At 38.7% G+C, this 15,738-nt stretch overlaps 1 protein-coding gene and 1 long non-coding RNA gene across 2 annotated transcripts; one reads left to right on the plus strand and one right to left on the minus strand.

The window, feature by feature from the left end:
- Positions 1-750: 750 nt before the first annotated feature.
- On the plus strand, positions 751-2,118 carry LOC107731559 (uncharacterized). The gene is made up of 3 exons (XR_001638783.1): positions 751-846; positions 1,466-1,583; positions 1,892-2,118. It is a non-coding gene; the product is annotated as an uncharacterized LOC107731559 (long non-coding RNA).
- Positions 2,119-2,280: 162 nt separating this feature from the next.
- LOC107731551 (protein NLRC3-like) lies at positions 2,281-13,218 on the minus strand. Its single transcript, XM_016542667.1, has 6 exons — positions 12,915-13,218; positions 12,381-12,450; positions 10,680-10,890; positions 8,394-10,155; positions 5,456-5,629; positions 2,281-2,458 (listed from the first exon to the last, which is right to left on the minus strand). Exons 1-6 carry the CDS (start codon positions 13,088-13,090, stop codon positions 2,281-2,283), a joined length of 2,571 nt encoding a protein of 856 aa, XP_016398153.1. The 5' UTR covers positions 13,091-13,218.
- Between the last annotated feature and the right edge of the window lie 2,520 nt (positions 13,219-15,738).

Here is a 15,738-nt window from a genome sequence, read left to right on the forward strand (position 1 = left end):
AAGTCGACTTCACTTGAAACTGCATTAAATGAGAGCATTGTGTAACTAGGCTACTGCACAGTATTGTAGAAAGCCTAGCCTAAACTACTATTTTCAAAAGAAATTATTTATAATAGAAGATAGTAATGACATAATTTAGTTGTCATTGCAGATGAAATTAATTGCGTACTAAGTGAAGCCAGATTATCATTCTGTAAAATGGCAGTGTAAATCAATATTACAATTTGGTAGGTCTGTTCATTATTATTATTTTAAAGTCGAATTATATATAAAAATAATTGGATTACAAAATAGAAAAGTTGTCTAGTTCTCTAATCAAATCGGCAAAATAATCAAATCAGCATTTTTTTTTCTCTCTTTCTCTCTTGCACTTTTTTTTTGAGAATGTTTACTGCTTACTTTTCTACAAAAGCTGACTCTGAGAAACTCACAAGAAGTCCAATGTACTGTAATGTACCTGTGCAAATGGCAATACATTTCAAATTAATATAGAACTAACCACTCACTCCAGTATATGAAAATGAAAGCAATGAACTTTAGAAAAGTTCAAACTTTGCTAAACCTTTTAACAATGGTCCAGAATGATATGTGCCATATTATTGCATTATCTCAGTGTAACAAGTTTATATGACAGAATTTCAAATATGCGTTACTAATATTTTATTCTTCTGCGCTTCACACTCCTGTCCAGTTGGTGGCAGTAACGCATAACAAACCTGTATTGCGAGCTGCCATCAAAAACGTAGAAGAAGAAGAAAAGACCTTCAACTGACTTGATTTCTGGATCTTTCTTTCACTCCAGGACTGCCGTGCAAGCGGTGTCTTCTGGCTCGTGTCTGTTTTGAGGTGAGCTTGAAATATAAGTGCGTAAACATAACAAAAGGTTATTTATTGTTCATCTTAATGTGATATGTAAAATATTATGCAGTAGGCGTACAATGCTGTAAGGATAGATTTTAAGTTTAAGTATTTTTTGTAAGTGTAAATAAAAAATTAGATTTGTATTATAATGCCTTGTTCTTTCTAAATTGTATCTTAATATAGCTGAGTAGTTTTAAATAAGTTGTCCAAAAAAAAAAAGCACGTGGTCACAAGGGTCCACGTGTCGAGCTCAGATGCCTGTGTTCGTTCAATTTAACTTTTTTTTTATCTGTATTAAAAAGTCATTATGTGCATTGTTAATGTAGTTTTTGGCCAGTTTGGTAATTAAATGAATATGTATGTAATGTAATATGTAGTAGTCTGGCAGGCCGTTCAGCGAGGTTGAGTCTGAAGTGACTGTGTCCTTTCCTATTGTGTCTGCTAGATGGACATGAGGTGGTTTGAGGCCTGCTGTTTACCTTCTGCAGTATGGTTATAGAAACCTCAGACAATCAATACTTCAAACATGTGCTTGAAGGTCTCAAATTCTGCACAATGTAATCCTTTACTTGTGAAACTTCCTGAAATGGTCTTTCTTTTACAGCAAAATGGAAATTCCTTGAAGCCTTCAGAGAGCATTCATCTGGCCAAGTTAATGTTATATATTGGTCATGAGTTTGATGCCACCTTTGCCATGAGTTTCTCGCATTTGCTACAAGGAAGTAAGTTTGGTAAACAAATAATTCACACCTATTTTCAAAGCAACACTTTATTATACGGTTTTAGTTAAGCTTTCTCTAAAACCGAAGTCATTGTTGCAGGCTGACCAGCAAGGTTGAGTCATTGTGACTCTGTCCTTTCCTGTAATGTCTGCTAGAGCGATTTTGAGGTGGTTTGAGGCCTGCTGCGTTGCCCTTCCCAGCATGGTTATATAATCTTCAAACATTTCAACTAGCTGTCTGTAATCTTATGGGAATAAATGATTTTTCTTCATGTAAAATGTAATCTTATTTTCTTCTGTCCTTTACAGGGAGAAACGCTTACTTTGCTGTGGTGTTGGATCACCAAGTGTTCATTTTGAGCAAGGCAAGATATTAGGACAGCAGTGAATATTACATACTGTGAGATTGACATGTAACATTATTTTTGGTGCATTTGTTGTTCAAATGCTGAGTAGTGTTGTAACCCAGAGGTGAAAACCGTTTTTGGATGAATAAATGTTCAGCTAAATAAAGAGGAAAAAAATCTTTAAAGAAAGAAGCTGTTGTCTTTTTTTCCCCCCACATTGTTTCTTTCAATCATGTAGGTAGCATGAGAATAATTGTCAAATATAGTGCTGATTTTAAATCATCTATATTATATAAACAAAACTAGAATGATGAGTAAAAGGAAATAGCTTCAAAAATATGCTAAAATAACTCACTGTAATGTCTCCAGTTTACAGTGTGGATCCTGCAGTAGATCAGAGAGCAGCTTCACTCCTGAGTCTCCTAGTTTATTATAGCTTAGATCCAGTTCTCTCAGGTGTGAGGGGTTTGATTTCAGAGCCGATGTCAGAGCAGCACAACCTTCCTCTCCAATACTACAGTTACACATCCTGAGGAAAGAATATATAAAAATAAATAAATTAATAAATAAAATAAAAAATGTTGTGTTATGATGGGCATATTCGGTGTGAGTTTGAACTCTCAGGAGGTCCTGAGTGGCAGATTGGCATATTGTGTTGCAAAGGATTGAAAGAGCAGAGAACAGTATGGCCTTTTTCAGTGTGGCATTCTTCAATAACAACTAGAGTGTGTGTAGGCTTATGTAAGTACATTTATTTATGAGCATGTAGTGTAACCTATGTTTTTAGAATGGTTGAAAATGATATAAAGCTCATAACTTGCTCTTAGTCCATTTGGCTCATAATTCCTATTACAAGCTGACAATTTCCTATTACAAGAATCAACAATTTCAAATTCCTATTACAAGAATCAACAATTTCCACATGCTAATAGGCAAAGGCTGAGCCTTCTTAAAAATTGTATTACAAAAGAACATAACAATGAAGCTAAAGATATTCACTTGTGTTGTAATCAATATTACTCACCCTAGTTTTTTTCAGTTGACAGAGTGGATCCTGCAGTAGATCAGAAAGCAGCTTCATTCCTGATTGTCCTGGATAGTTATCATTCAAATCTAGTTCTCTCAGGTGTGAGGGGTTTGATCTCAGAGCTGAAGCCAGAACAGAACAACCTTCCTCTCCAAAACTACAGTTACACAGCCTGTGGTGAAAAGGAGAAAAACTCACATATTTATCATATTGATCTTTTTGAGTACAATACATATTGTGTGATGTTTTGTGTGCTTGTGTGTGGTCTGTCTGTGTGTGTATGTGTGTGTGTGTGTGTGTGTGTGTTTTCGATATTTTTAATTCATTTATATTTATGCATATATTTAATTTATATATTTTATTAAACCTTTACTATGTGACTTTAAACCTCCTCTCAGAACTAGATTAAATGGACCAGAGCTGTTGCAGGATGAATGAGTATTGACTATTGAAGATAAAAGGAGCCAGCACTGAACACGTGAACAGATATTACATTCACTCTAGGACACGATTCATTTCCGATGTCTGTGCTTGCTTTAATCCCTAAACTAAAAGAATCCCACTGATGATCATTGTAAGTGACATCGTTTTGAATGGCAGCGATATTTAAAACTAATAATGATAATCTATATAATTCACATTGGGTGCTTCTTTGATTTTAATGCACCCCTAGATGTGGATTATCATATTTGTACCATGATCACTTGCCAGCACAGACAAGTTAAAGCTGTTATTTGTTTATTTTTAGTTTGTTATTATTATTTTATAATTTGTTGTCATTATTATTATTGATTAGTTAAAGATATTTGTTATTATTCTTAGTTGTTAGATAATGTCTGCAGAGTGCAATGTGACTATAGATAGTCATCAATATATAGATATAGGATCAAATTAATGGCTTTCATTACCTATTTCATCTACGGGTTGTGTGATGAGAATTCTGAAGTTAAATAAAATAGCGCAGTAAGAATACTTTTATTTGTATGAATGAGCTTCTTGTCTTCAGCCATTTTGTTTGTGTGTGCGTGTGTGACAGAACGTTTAAAAAAAAAAAATGTCTGAGCGCAGTTTTAAAAGATGTGTCCCACCGTGTGAAAGGTACATCACACCTAGTGATTCTCATGAGCTATGTGTGGTGTGTCTGGGGGCACAGCATGCACGGTCGGCTCTCGAGGGAGCCGGCTGTGCCCACTGTGATCGTTTCACAGTGAAACAGCTGCGCTCCCGCTTGGCTCTGTTTACAGAGGACGGAAGCCAAGCGTCTGCGCCTCGTGGTGCTGGACCCGCTGCTGCCGAGGCAGAGCGCCGTCTGCACTCATGGGGCTCGCAGTTAGATCTGGCTGACGAGCTTGGGACGGGTCTCTCCCTATCCCAATCCTCGGTCGCCAGCTCTGTTGCTCTCGAACCGGATCTGGAAGCCCGGTCTCCAGTTTCTTCTGATCCGGCAGAGAGAATGTTACTCGGCCGGTCTAGCTCCGAGGAGACAGACGTGACAGGAGTTGAGGCAGAGGCTACATCACAAACCGCCTCCTCCTCGTCACCCGCGTATGGGGAATTCTTGGACGTCATGACCCGCGCCACCGGCAGGCTAACCCTGGACTGGTCGGCGGAGATGCAGTAACGTGCGTCTAGTGGCCGTCTGGATGAGCGCTTCCTAGCAGGTCATAAACGCTCCACCCCTCCGAGCCTTCCATTCCTTCCTGAGCTTCACAGCGAGCTGTTGAGGTCATGGAGGAATCCTTTCTCTGCCCGCGTCTTTCCCCCTAACAAGTCAAACTATGCTAATGTGAAGGGGCTGGAAGACAGCGGGTACACGAAGATGCCTCAGATGGAGGAATCCCTTGCGGGTTATCTCGCTGCTCCCCAGGCATCTTCGTGGAGGGCTCCTACCTTGCCTTCGAAGCCGTGCCAGTTTACATCTAGGCTCGTGGGCAAGGCATACGCGGCGGCTGGGCAGGCGGGCGGTACCCTGCATACTATCTCTGTATTGTTCAGACAAGAAGCTGATGACGTGTGCTACAGGTGCCCTTTTATACTCTTGGTCGCACCAGTAACACGTCATGGGCCAATGACAAGTTCATTGTCGTGTTTCCACATGCACTTCAGACACCGGTCACGCTGAGGGCGTTCCCCAAAGTGTCCTCTAGGGGACGCAGTGTCTCGTTCCCCTTCTCAGGGAACCATGGTTACATGGGTAACCTGAGACGTTTCACGGGTTGAATACATTTTTCCGTTCAGTGCCTGTTCAGCAATCTAACAATGTGACACAATGTTGATGTGTTTAGTCTTAACCATCAAAATTCGGTATTACTTTATTTTATACTATACATCTTTTTTCCTTTTTATCTTTAAAAAATAACCACTGGTTAGGTGATGACAAAAGAACTTGTGTAAAAATGTAAATTAATAAATAAATACAAAGGATAGAACATTTTGGATTGAAAATTTCAACCACTCAAACAATTCAACAACACAACAGACTAAAATAATAACACTCACAGCATTTTCTCCAGTTTACAATGTGGATTCTGCAGTAGATCAGAGAGTAGTCTCACTCCTGAGTCTCCTAGTTTATTATAGTTCAGGTTCAGTTCTTTCAGGTGTGAGGGGTTTGATCTCAGAGCTGAAGCCAGAGCAGAACAACCTTTTTCTCCAATACTGTAGTATTCCAACCTGCACAAATGAGGGGAAAATCCTCATCTTCAACTGGTAAAATGGAATTCTCTGTAATGATTGAGCAAACTGAAAAACAACAGAAAAATCCCCACCACTACTGCACAGACTGACAGTCTTTCTGGTGTGTGGAGTGATACAAATTTCTAATTCTGTCAGGACCACTATCGTCAAAATGATAGATACTTAGCACAAAGTTTGGTTTGATGGTATGGTTCTGTTCTGGGCAAAAAACTCCCTGCACATCCATGCAGCCTGTCATGAATGAGGAGGAAGAGCAGCAATAGTAACCCCCCATAGGGTTAACAGAACAGAACAAGGTAGATATCATTAATGTACTTAATGATATTTAAGTGTAACACTTTATTCAAGATAAAGGAGTCTGATTAGCAAGGAATATCAGAAAGCCAAGTCCTGACTGTGGCGAAAGGAGGAGCTGGGGATGGAGGAGGGTAATTTGCTCCTGAGCAAGCTGAAAAGCTGCTGAATAATACTGAATAGAGCTTATATAGGAATGCTGCGATAGGTGTCATATTCCTATAGGTAGATGTGATCAGCTGAGAATCAGCTGATGCAAGCTTGACTCACGTGACCTGCCAGAAGTAACGCTAACGCTTAATTTCTGCTGAACTATATAAATGCACTTATGGAATGCTGCCAAGATAATCAAATCTGAAGACCTGATCTGAATACTGAGATCCAGTGACTGTGAAAACTTTCTGCTTCTTTCCATAATAATGTGTGCATTGTTTTGCATACTTTATAACTGATGATCAAACACACAGACTTTTCAGATATTTTCATGTAGCAACAGAAACAATTTTCATTTAATACTTACTTTATGCACTGCTTAATACAGTGCTTGTGTGACATGCATTAGCAAGCAGGAGTACAGGTATATCTAATACAGTGAACACTGAGTGTATTCTCTTTTAAAATGGTTTCATTATTTCTTACTGTAATGTCTTCAGTTTACACTGAGGACTCATTAGTCCAGCTGAGAGCAGCTTCACTCCTGAATCCAGCAAATTGTTGTAACTCAGGTTCAGCTCATTCAGATTTGAGCTATTTGAGCTGAGAACTGAGGCCAGAGCTGAACAGCTTTTCTCCATGACTGGACTTTTTTCCGTCTCAGAGTGGAAATTATAACATAAGAATCTTATGTTATTTTACTTATATAAGTGTAAACAGTATAACATTTTAGTATAAAAATTTTAAACAGTACAAAAAAGTTAAAAATATGAAATTTTAAAATATTAAGTAAACTATCACAATTTGACTCAGTTACTTACAAATTTAAACCCATTCTATTTTCCATTTTCAAAAATATTAAAGATTTCTTTCACTCTTGATGTTTTATCTATGAACACTATTGGTGTGATAAATGTTTTAGTTGATTTTTTAAAACATTTTGTAAAAAAAAAGAAAACAGGTTGTGTTTTGATTTGTCATTGAATTAATGTATGACTGATGACAGGTATCATCTGAATCAGCAGATTCAGATTTGGTATCTAATATTTCAAATAAAATATTTTTTTTTACCAATTTGTAAAAAAAACATTATCTTACAAAAGCCCATTATCAATTAATGCAACTCATCCCATTTACTTCAACTGGACCCATAAAGATTGCACAAAATGGGAGTGTATAAGGTAAATTGGACAATTGTGAAAGTGATTAATATGCACATAGCACTATAGCAGTATAAAAAAAATAAGTTAAAAATTAAGTCAAAATTTGAGTTACAAAAAATGCATGCACAAAGCTTAAACTGATGGCCATGTTTTATTGTTACAGCTTAATTTTAACACAATGTAGAATTTTGTATGTTTCTGGAAATGTGTCTTGGCCAGTGGTTCTTAATTCTGGTCCTGGGGACCCCCTGATCTGCACATTTTGCATGTTTTCCTTATTCAACACACCTGACTGAGATTATCAGCTTGCTTGGAGAGAGCTCCATGAGCTGAACTGACTCTGCGTCCCAATGTTCATACTATCCATCCTAAATAGTATGTGAGATTAGAATAAGTGTGTCCCAAAGCATAGTATGTTAGCATAGGATTTGGTTCAGAACTACAAACATGAATAAAAAGCGTTAAAAAACATGGCAGATGTGCACAATCGACTGTTAAGTAGAGAGGTTTAGGTAAAGGGGTTTGAGTTACTAATAATCAACATTTGACCTGGTAAAAAATATTTAATGTTACCTGTGTCATATTTCATCTACAAAAACGTGAGTGAACTTTTATAAATATCCATTTGGTCGTTAACTTTTAAATGCATCATTATGCAAAAAATATGAGCAGAGTTCTCTGCATGAACGACTTTCGGCTGGCAGATCAACGTTCTACTTCTTTTCTCTCCGATATGGTAGGAAGTTAAATGAAATGAAATGTGGAGGATGTTAATTGTGACAAGATGATTGACAGGCCAGTTTACAGTAACAGGGTGTGTGTAACTATACGACAGAGCAGTCCGTTAAAGATGCAATTGTATGACGTGATAGTACGTCCCAAAGCTTGCGCACTCTTCTACTACACACTCAAAAGTGTGTACTTTTTCTTCACCAAAAGAGTACATAGTTTAAGGGTGTAGTATAAGTAGGCACATTGGGATGCAGCATGAGTGTGTCAGATAAGGGAGACATACAAAATGTGCAGAGCGGGGGTCCCCAGGACCAGGATTAAGAACCACCGGTCTTGGCCATTTGTAAAACTTCATTATTATCACTGCAGTACAATATTCAACACTGTAAAATACTCACTCAGCTTTTGTAGATGCTTTTATTACTGGCAGCAGACTCAGAAGACATTCCTCTGATTTATGATATTTACTCAGTTTAAAGTCATCCAGCTTCTCTTCTGAGGTCAGCAGCACAAACACCAGAGCTGACCACTGAGAAGGAGACAGTTTAACCCCAGAGAGTTGACTGTCATCAGTTGTGCTCAGGTATATTTGGACTTCCTGCACTAGAGAATCATCATTCAGTTCATTCAGACAGTGGAACAGATTGATGGAGTTCTCTGAAGAGGAATTCTCCCTGATCTTCATCTTAATGTATTCAACTATTTCCTGTTCACTGCGAGATCTGATTCTTGTCTTTTTCAGTAGACCTCGTAAGAGAGTGTGATTGGACTCCAGTGAGAGACCCAAAAGGAATCTAAGGAAAAGATCAAGGTGACCGTTTTCACTCTGTAAGGCCTTGTCCACTTCACTCTTACGTGAATCAGTCAAAGATGATCTGAACATGCTAACAAATCCTGTTTGTTTAAAAAAGCAAAGAAACACATGTAAAGCAGCAAGAAACTCCTGGATGCTCAGATGTACAAAGCTGTACACCTTCCCTAGGTACAGCCCAAACTCCTCTCTGAAGATTTGGGTACAAACTCCTGAATACACTGATGCATCTCTGACATCAATGCCACACTTTCTCAGGTCTTCCTCATAGAAGATCAGGTTCCCTTTTTCCAGCTGTTGAAAAGCCAGTTTTCCCAGTGACAGGATATTACTTTTAGCCTGTTTAAGATTTACGTCACATTTCCCATCGTACTTCAGGGATTTCAGTTTGAGCTGAAAGATCAGGAAGTGTGTGAACATTTGAGTGAGAGTCTTGGGGATCTCTGCACTCTCTGCTTCCCTCAATATTCTCTCCAGAACAGTAGCTGAAATCCAGCAGAAGACTGGGATGTGACACATGATGTGCAGGCTTCTTGATAATTTGATGTGTGCAATGATTTTACTGGCTAGACTCTGATCATTTATCTTCTTCCTGAAATACTCATCCTTCTGAGGATCATTGAACCCTCGTACATCTGTGACCTGGTCAACACATTCAGGTGGGATCTGATTGGCGGCTGCTGGTCGAGAGGTGATCCAGAGGAGAGCAGAAGGAAGCAGATTCCCCTTGATGAGGTTTGTCAGCAGCACATCCAATGAGGCTGATTCTGTCACATCACACAAAATATAATTGTTCTGAAAATCCAGAGGGAGTCGACACTCATCCAGGCCATCAAAGATAAACAGGACTGTGAAGTCATCAATGTTTGATGAGTTCAATTTATTTGTATGTGTGAAAAAATGATGAATCAGGTTAATCAAACTGAGATTGCTCTCCTTTATTAAATTTAGCTCTCTAAAAGGAAGTGGAAAAATGAAGTGGAGATTCTGATTTGCTTTTCCTTCAGTCCAGTCCAGAACGAACTTCTGCACTGAAACTGTTTTTCCAATTTCAGCAACTCCTTTAGTCAGCACAGTTCTGATGGATTTGTTTTGTCTAGGTAAAGGCTTAAATATGTCATTGCATTTGATTGGTCTTTCCTGTGTCTCTGGTCTCCTGGATTGTGTCTCAATCTGTCTCACCTCATGTTCATTATTGACCTCTCCACTCCCTCCCTCTGTGATGTACAGCTCTGTGTAGATCTCATACAGAGATGTGGAGATGCCTTGATTTGATATTCCTTCATGAATTCTCTGAAATTTCTCCTTTAGTCTGGATTTGTGTTGCTTCACATAAAAAGGGGCAAGTCCTAAGGAGCAGAGGAAAATGGGAATCAAAATAAATGTGTTATTCACAAACAACAAATAAATGCGTGGATCAATGTGGAAAATCATAATTTCCATGTAATATGTAAATTGTCAGTGGATTGTACTAATATGTACTTAAATGCTTAAACAATCCAGCTAAATGTCTAAGAAAAATGATTAAAACACCTGATTTTACTGTTTTAGACTCTCCTCTTATCAACTGCTATGTATAAACAGCTGCTGTATTTCATTCATAGTTATGGATCAATGTGGAAAATCATAATTTCCATGTAATATGTAAATTGTCAGTGGATTGTACTATGTACTTAAATGCTTAAACAATCCAGCTAAATGTCTAAGAAAAATGATTAAAACACCTGATTTTACTGTTTTAGACTCTCCTCTTATCAACTGCTATGTATAAACAGCTGCTGTATTTCATTCATAGTTGCCGATTCTTTAAATCCTAAAATCTCCTAAATTATTTGTATGTTTACGTCATGGTAATATGACTCAGAGCTCTTACTGGTCTGTAGTATGTTAACAAGGTTTGTCTTGTTCATCCTCCTTAGGACATTCAGGGTGATCTGCAGAAGCCCCTGTCTGACTCTGCTTTCACCTGCATCCACCTCCTCCTTCTCCTCTCTCTCAGAGCATGCGGAGTAATCTGGGCTCAGAGCTCCTTTGATCCTCTTCAGCTCTTTCTTTGTCAGAAAGATTATTTTGTGTTCAAGCTCCTGAAATTGGTGTTGACAGAGAGCATTCAAACAACGAACCTCCTGAATCATAAATCATAGAAAACTTCTGTAAAGCCTCAAACAGCAGAATCTACAGTTACAACATGTATGAGCCAGAAGATATCAATAAGGTTCTTCGATCCTTTTATGCATCCTCGAGGCACATATAGTCGACCACAGGTGTCGTACATAAACTGACTAGATGTTGTTAAAACAATACTCTGTCTCATAATAGGGAGACCAAGATCCAAAAGATCCATGTAAAAAAAATTACAATTGCATCTTTGCATCTTTACTGAACCCAACAATCCAAAGTGTCCCAGTGCTAGTTTAAATAAGTACCTGGGCCTCTGTCCGCTGGACTCAGATGCTTTGCTTTTTGGTTGTTGCTTTTTAAGGGTAGTCATGGTCTAATGGTTAGAGAGTCGGACTTATAACCCGAAGATGATGAGTTCAAGTTTTAGTGCCGGTAGGAATTGTAGGTCGGAGGAGTGAGTGAACAGTGCTCTCTTCCACCCTCAATACCACAACTGAGGTGCCCTTGAGCAAGGCACTGAATCCCCGCAACAAACATGGCTGCCCACTGCTCTGGGTGTGGGTTCACTACTGTGTGTGTACTTGGATGGGTTAAATGCAGAGCAAAAAATCTGAGTATGGGACACCATACTTGGCCACATGTCACGTCACTTTTTTAAAATCTCCATCCACTATGAAAAAAAACAGGATTAACTGAACAAAAGAGCAGTGTAGTACTCTAAAGAGCCAATGGAACATAACTACCTTGTAGGGATGGCTCGATACCACAATTTTGGCTTCAGTACAATACCAGAATCTAATACCTCAGTATCAACATTAAATCGATACCACAGTTGACAAATAAGCAGCCACAAATAAGCCAGGGTTTAACAAATTCAAACTTTCAGAGAAAAAAAATCAGTATCATGGATAGCTCTGTCCATACGGAAGCTCATTTTGCTTTCTAGAAATTTACAAAAGGCAGCAGGATACAGAGGACAATGAATACACAATAAACGGATTCAGGGGTGTCCAAACTCGGTGCTGGAGGGCCGGTGTCCTACAGAGTTTAGCTCCAACTTGCCTCAACACACCTGCCTGGAAGTTTCTAGTATGCCTAGTAAAACCTTGATTAGCTGGTTCAGATGTGTTTAATTTGGGTTGGAGCTGAACTCTGCAGGACAGTGGCCATTCAGGAGCAGGATTGGACACCCCTGAACAGATTAGTGTTCTAGGTCAGTGGTTCTCAACCCTGTTCTTGGAGACCCCCAACACTGCACATTTTACATATCTCCTTAATCAAACACACCTGCTTCAGGTCATCAGCTCATTAGTAGAGACTCCAAAACCTGAAATGGGTGTGTCAGACAAAGGAGACATGCAAAATGTGCAGTGTTGGGGGGCTATAGGAACGTGGTTGAAAACCACTGTTCTATGATATTCGGATAGAGAGACATACACAAAAACACTCCAACCTTAAAAATCGAGTCCAACGGCTTCTGTCCAGTGGAGTTTGATTCTGACAGTGATTCATCATGTTGGTTTCTGTTGGTTGTTGAAATAAGTTCAACAACATAAGTTTAAGAGCAACCATATTTGTATTTAGGGTAAATAAATGGAAATATTTGATAATTTAGTTGTTATAACACAACCACAAACCTACTTAATCATCTAATTCGGGGTGTCCAATCCTGCTCCTTTGAAGGGAACTCCAACCTTCCTGGATGTTTCAAGAAATTGTAAGGTTCTTAATTAGTTGGTTCAGATGTATTTAATTACATATACACATTTGGCAGACACTTTTATCCAAAGTGCTTTACATTGCATTCTAGAAATACATTTTATCAGTTCGTGTATTCCCTGGGAATCCATGGGAATAATGCTAGCATTGCTAGCACCATGCTCAACTCTTTGAACTACTGCAATGCTATTAGGGGTGAAACTAACTTCTACAGGAAGGCGGACCCCTAGGAGCAGGATTGGACCACCCTGCTCTAAACTGTCCTCACCTCAAATCAACAGGAGAGTCTGTCTCATTTATTTCAGGTGGGTCACCCATTGATGCTTCACTCTTCATAGACAAACAGCTGGGTTCAGGAGGTCTTCCCTGAATCAGACTAACACACATACACAGTTCAAAAATGTTCTTTACAAGTTCTACAGGTAAAGGGGAAAAACAGGCCATAATGACGTTTTTTAGATAAAAATCTAACCTGAATAATCATTGTAACATATTAATACATAACTTTATGTACGATCGCTGTATTCAATTTTACTTTGCAGTATACTTGCAATTCATATGTATATACTGCCTGGCCAAAAATAAAATAAAATAATAAAATAAAAAATAATAGTAATATTAAGTGATAAAGTCACTGTCTGGATTTCAAGCAAATAAGCAGAAACCTAAGATTTTAAAACTGAATCATTATTGCAGTGAATAGTTTTTTGTTTTTTTTTTGCATGTTTTGTATGTTTGGTATGCTGGTATGTTTGCTATGAGGTTTGGGCATCGTTTGAATTTTATCAATTCCAAGTCCGGTGAGAGAGAATTCAATAGTTGTGGAACTCCAGTAAGTAAGACTGTCAAGGCTATTTTATTCACTTGAACATCGGATGAAGTGATTATTTTCTCTTTAATACATGATGCCAATGTATTTTTCGATGAGTATGCTATGTTAGCAAATATATGCTAACAAGTATGCTATGTTACCAATTGCTACTTAAAACTAGCCCAAACAAACCGTGTTTCGAGGGGGGTCCCCCGGTAAAATTCGCATTCCGGGGGCTAAAATACACGTTATTGGGGTCACTTCAACCCGCGGACATGGAAAAACAACCCGCGGCAACAGTGATAAAGTAGCCCAATTCCACGGTAAAACCGGGGACTTGGCAACACTGTGACGGATAGTAATGTCTACAACTGACACGAGCGCTGTCTCGGCGCGACCACAACAGCTTGAAGTTGTCTAATTTGGCACGGTCTCCCTGCTGCACTAATAGTAGTAAGGCTTTCCTCTGTGTATACATATCCTTACAAGTACAATTTTAGCTGTTTTATTTGTGTCCCCCTTCAAAAATTGCTCTTGAGAAATTTTATGTTTATTGTCCCCCCCAACTGTTAGACGAAATTTACGTCCCTTGCTTCAGTCGCCATTCATTGTGTGCATTTTTGTATTAAAGCCCTGCGTGCTGTTTTCTTAATCCCGCTCCCGCTGAATTTCTGGTCTGCTCCCACGAACATTCTAATATTGGATATAATTTTCACGCATCAGGGAGCCGCTATCAATATGCAGAGTATTTAAATCACTTTGGATGCAGCTCGTGTTGGATGCAGGGTTGCCAAATCCACATTTTTTTGCACGAATTGAGCTGATTTTAAACTGTTGCGGAGGGTTGATTTTCTCCCGTGGGTTGAAGGTGAAATACTGCATAAATTACATTTGACTGAAATGCTTGTTTTGAAACATTTTGCATTCTGCCTATGATAAAACTGGTAAATGTTAAGTTTTGTGAAGGATGGCCAGCGAAAACCTTTGAGCTGTGTTTATGATCTGCATAACGGTGTAAAATATGTATTTTAGGTATGGAAATGACATATTTTGAGTTTTGATATTTGGGATATGTTCATTGCGCTACTTTGGAGGCCACTTTAATCCCCCCCCCAAACAAACACAACAACCCCACCATATCAGCAGCACATGTGAAAGTGTGAATGAGTACTAGTCAGGTAAATGGAGTGGGCTCTCTCATAATTCTGCACAAAATCACTGCCATGAATTAAGAATGGTATCAAAACGTCCTGCAAGAGAGACTTCTTCCAACGATCCATGAGCAATTTGGTGATGATCCGAGCATTTACTAAAATTAAATAATCTTTTAGAGCAAGAGGGCCCCCTGGTGTTTCGGGGGTCCTACGCAGCTTGCGTATTTTGCATATAGGGAGGATCGGCTCTGCATGGAAATGTAGTCATTTCACAATAAATTGATATAATTAAAGTCTACTGTGTTTCACAGTCAACACATGGCTTTTTGGCTAGGTTTAAAACAAGGAAAAGTGTACTTTTAGATAAACAAGGCAACATAATAGATGTACTTGTGGTGGTAGAAAAACAAAGTTCTTTAAGACCTGCGGGATTGCTTGTAATAAAGATTTAAATGCAAAAGAAAAGGCACGAGAGTCGACTGTTTCTTTAGTGGTGACTCAAGTTTTAATTTAAAATGTTTGTGATTGCCTACTTTTAAAGGGTTACTCCACCCCAAAATGAAAATTTTGTCATTAATCACTTGCCCCCATGTCGTTCCAAACCCGTAAAAGCTTCGTTCGTCTTCGGAACACAATTTAAGCTATTTTGGATGAAAACAGGGAGGCTTGTGACTGTCCCATTGACTGCCAAGTAAATAACACTGTCAAGGTCCAGAAAAGTATGAAAGACATCATCAGCATCATCAGACTGCCATCAGTGGTTCAATCTGAATTTCATGAAGTGACGATAATACTTTTTGTACGCAAAGTACGCAAAGATAACGACTTTATTCAACAATTCGTCTCCTCCGCATCACCGTAGCGCCATTTTGGAGAGAATATCCATTGAGCGTAAACTGCGTATACTGTTCTACTTGTCTGTGTCAGCTGCACCAAAAGGGATACATTTTCTATGTTTATTTACGCTTTGATTTGAACGAAAACATCATATCCGTGTGGTGCGGCTGACACAGAACATTATTATATATAGAACATTATTTACTTGGCAGTCAATGTGACAGTCACAAGCCTCCCGGTTTTCATCCAAAATATCTTAAATTGTGTTCCGAAGACGAACGAAGCTTTTA

Source organism: Sinocyclocheilus rhinocerous, unplaced genomic scaffold (genome assembly GCF_001515625.1).
Source record: "Sinocyclocheilus rhinocerous isolate Xijiao unplaced genomic scaffold, SAMN03320098_v1.1 scaffold429, whole genome shotgun sequence".
NCBI lineage: Eukaryota > Metazoa > Chordata > Actinopteri > Cypriniformes > Cyprinidae > Sinocyclocheilus > Sinocyclocheilus rhinocerous.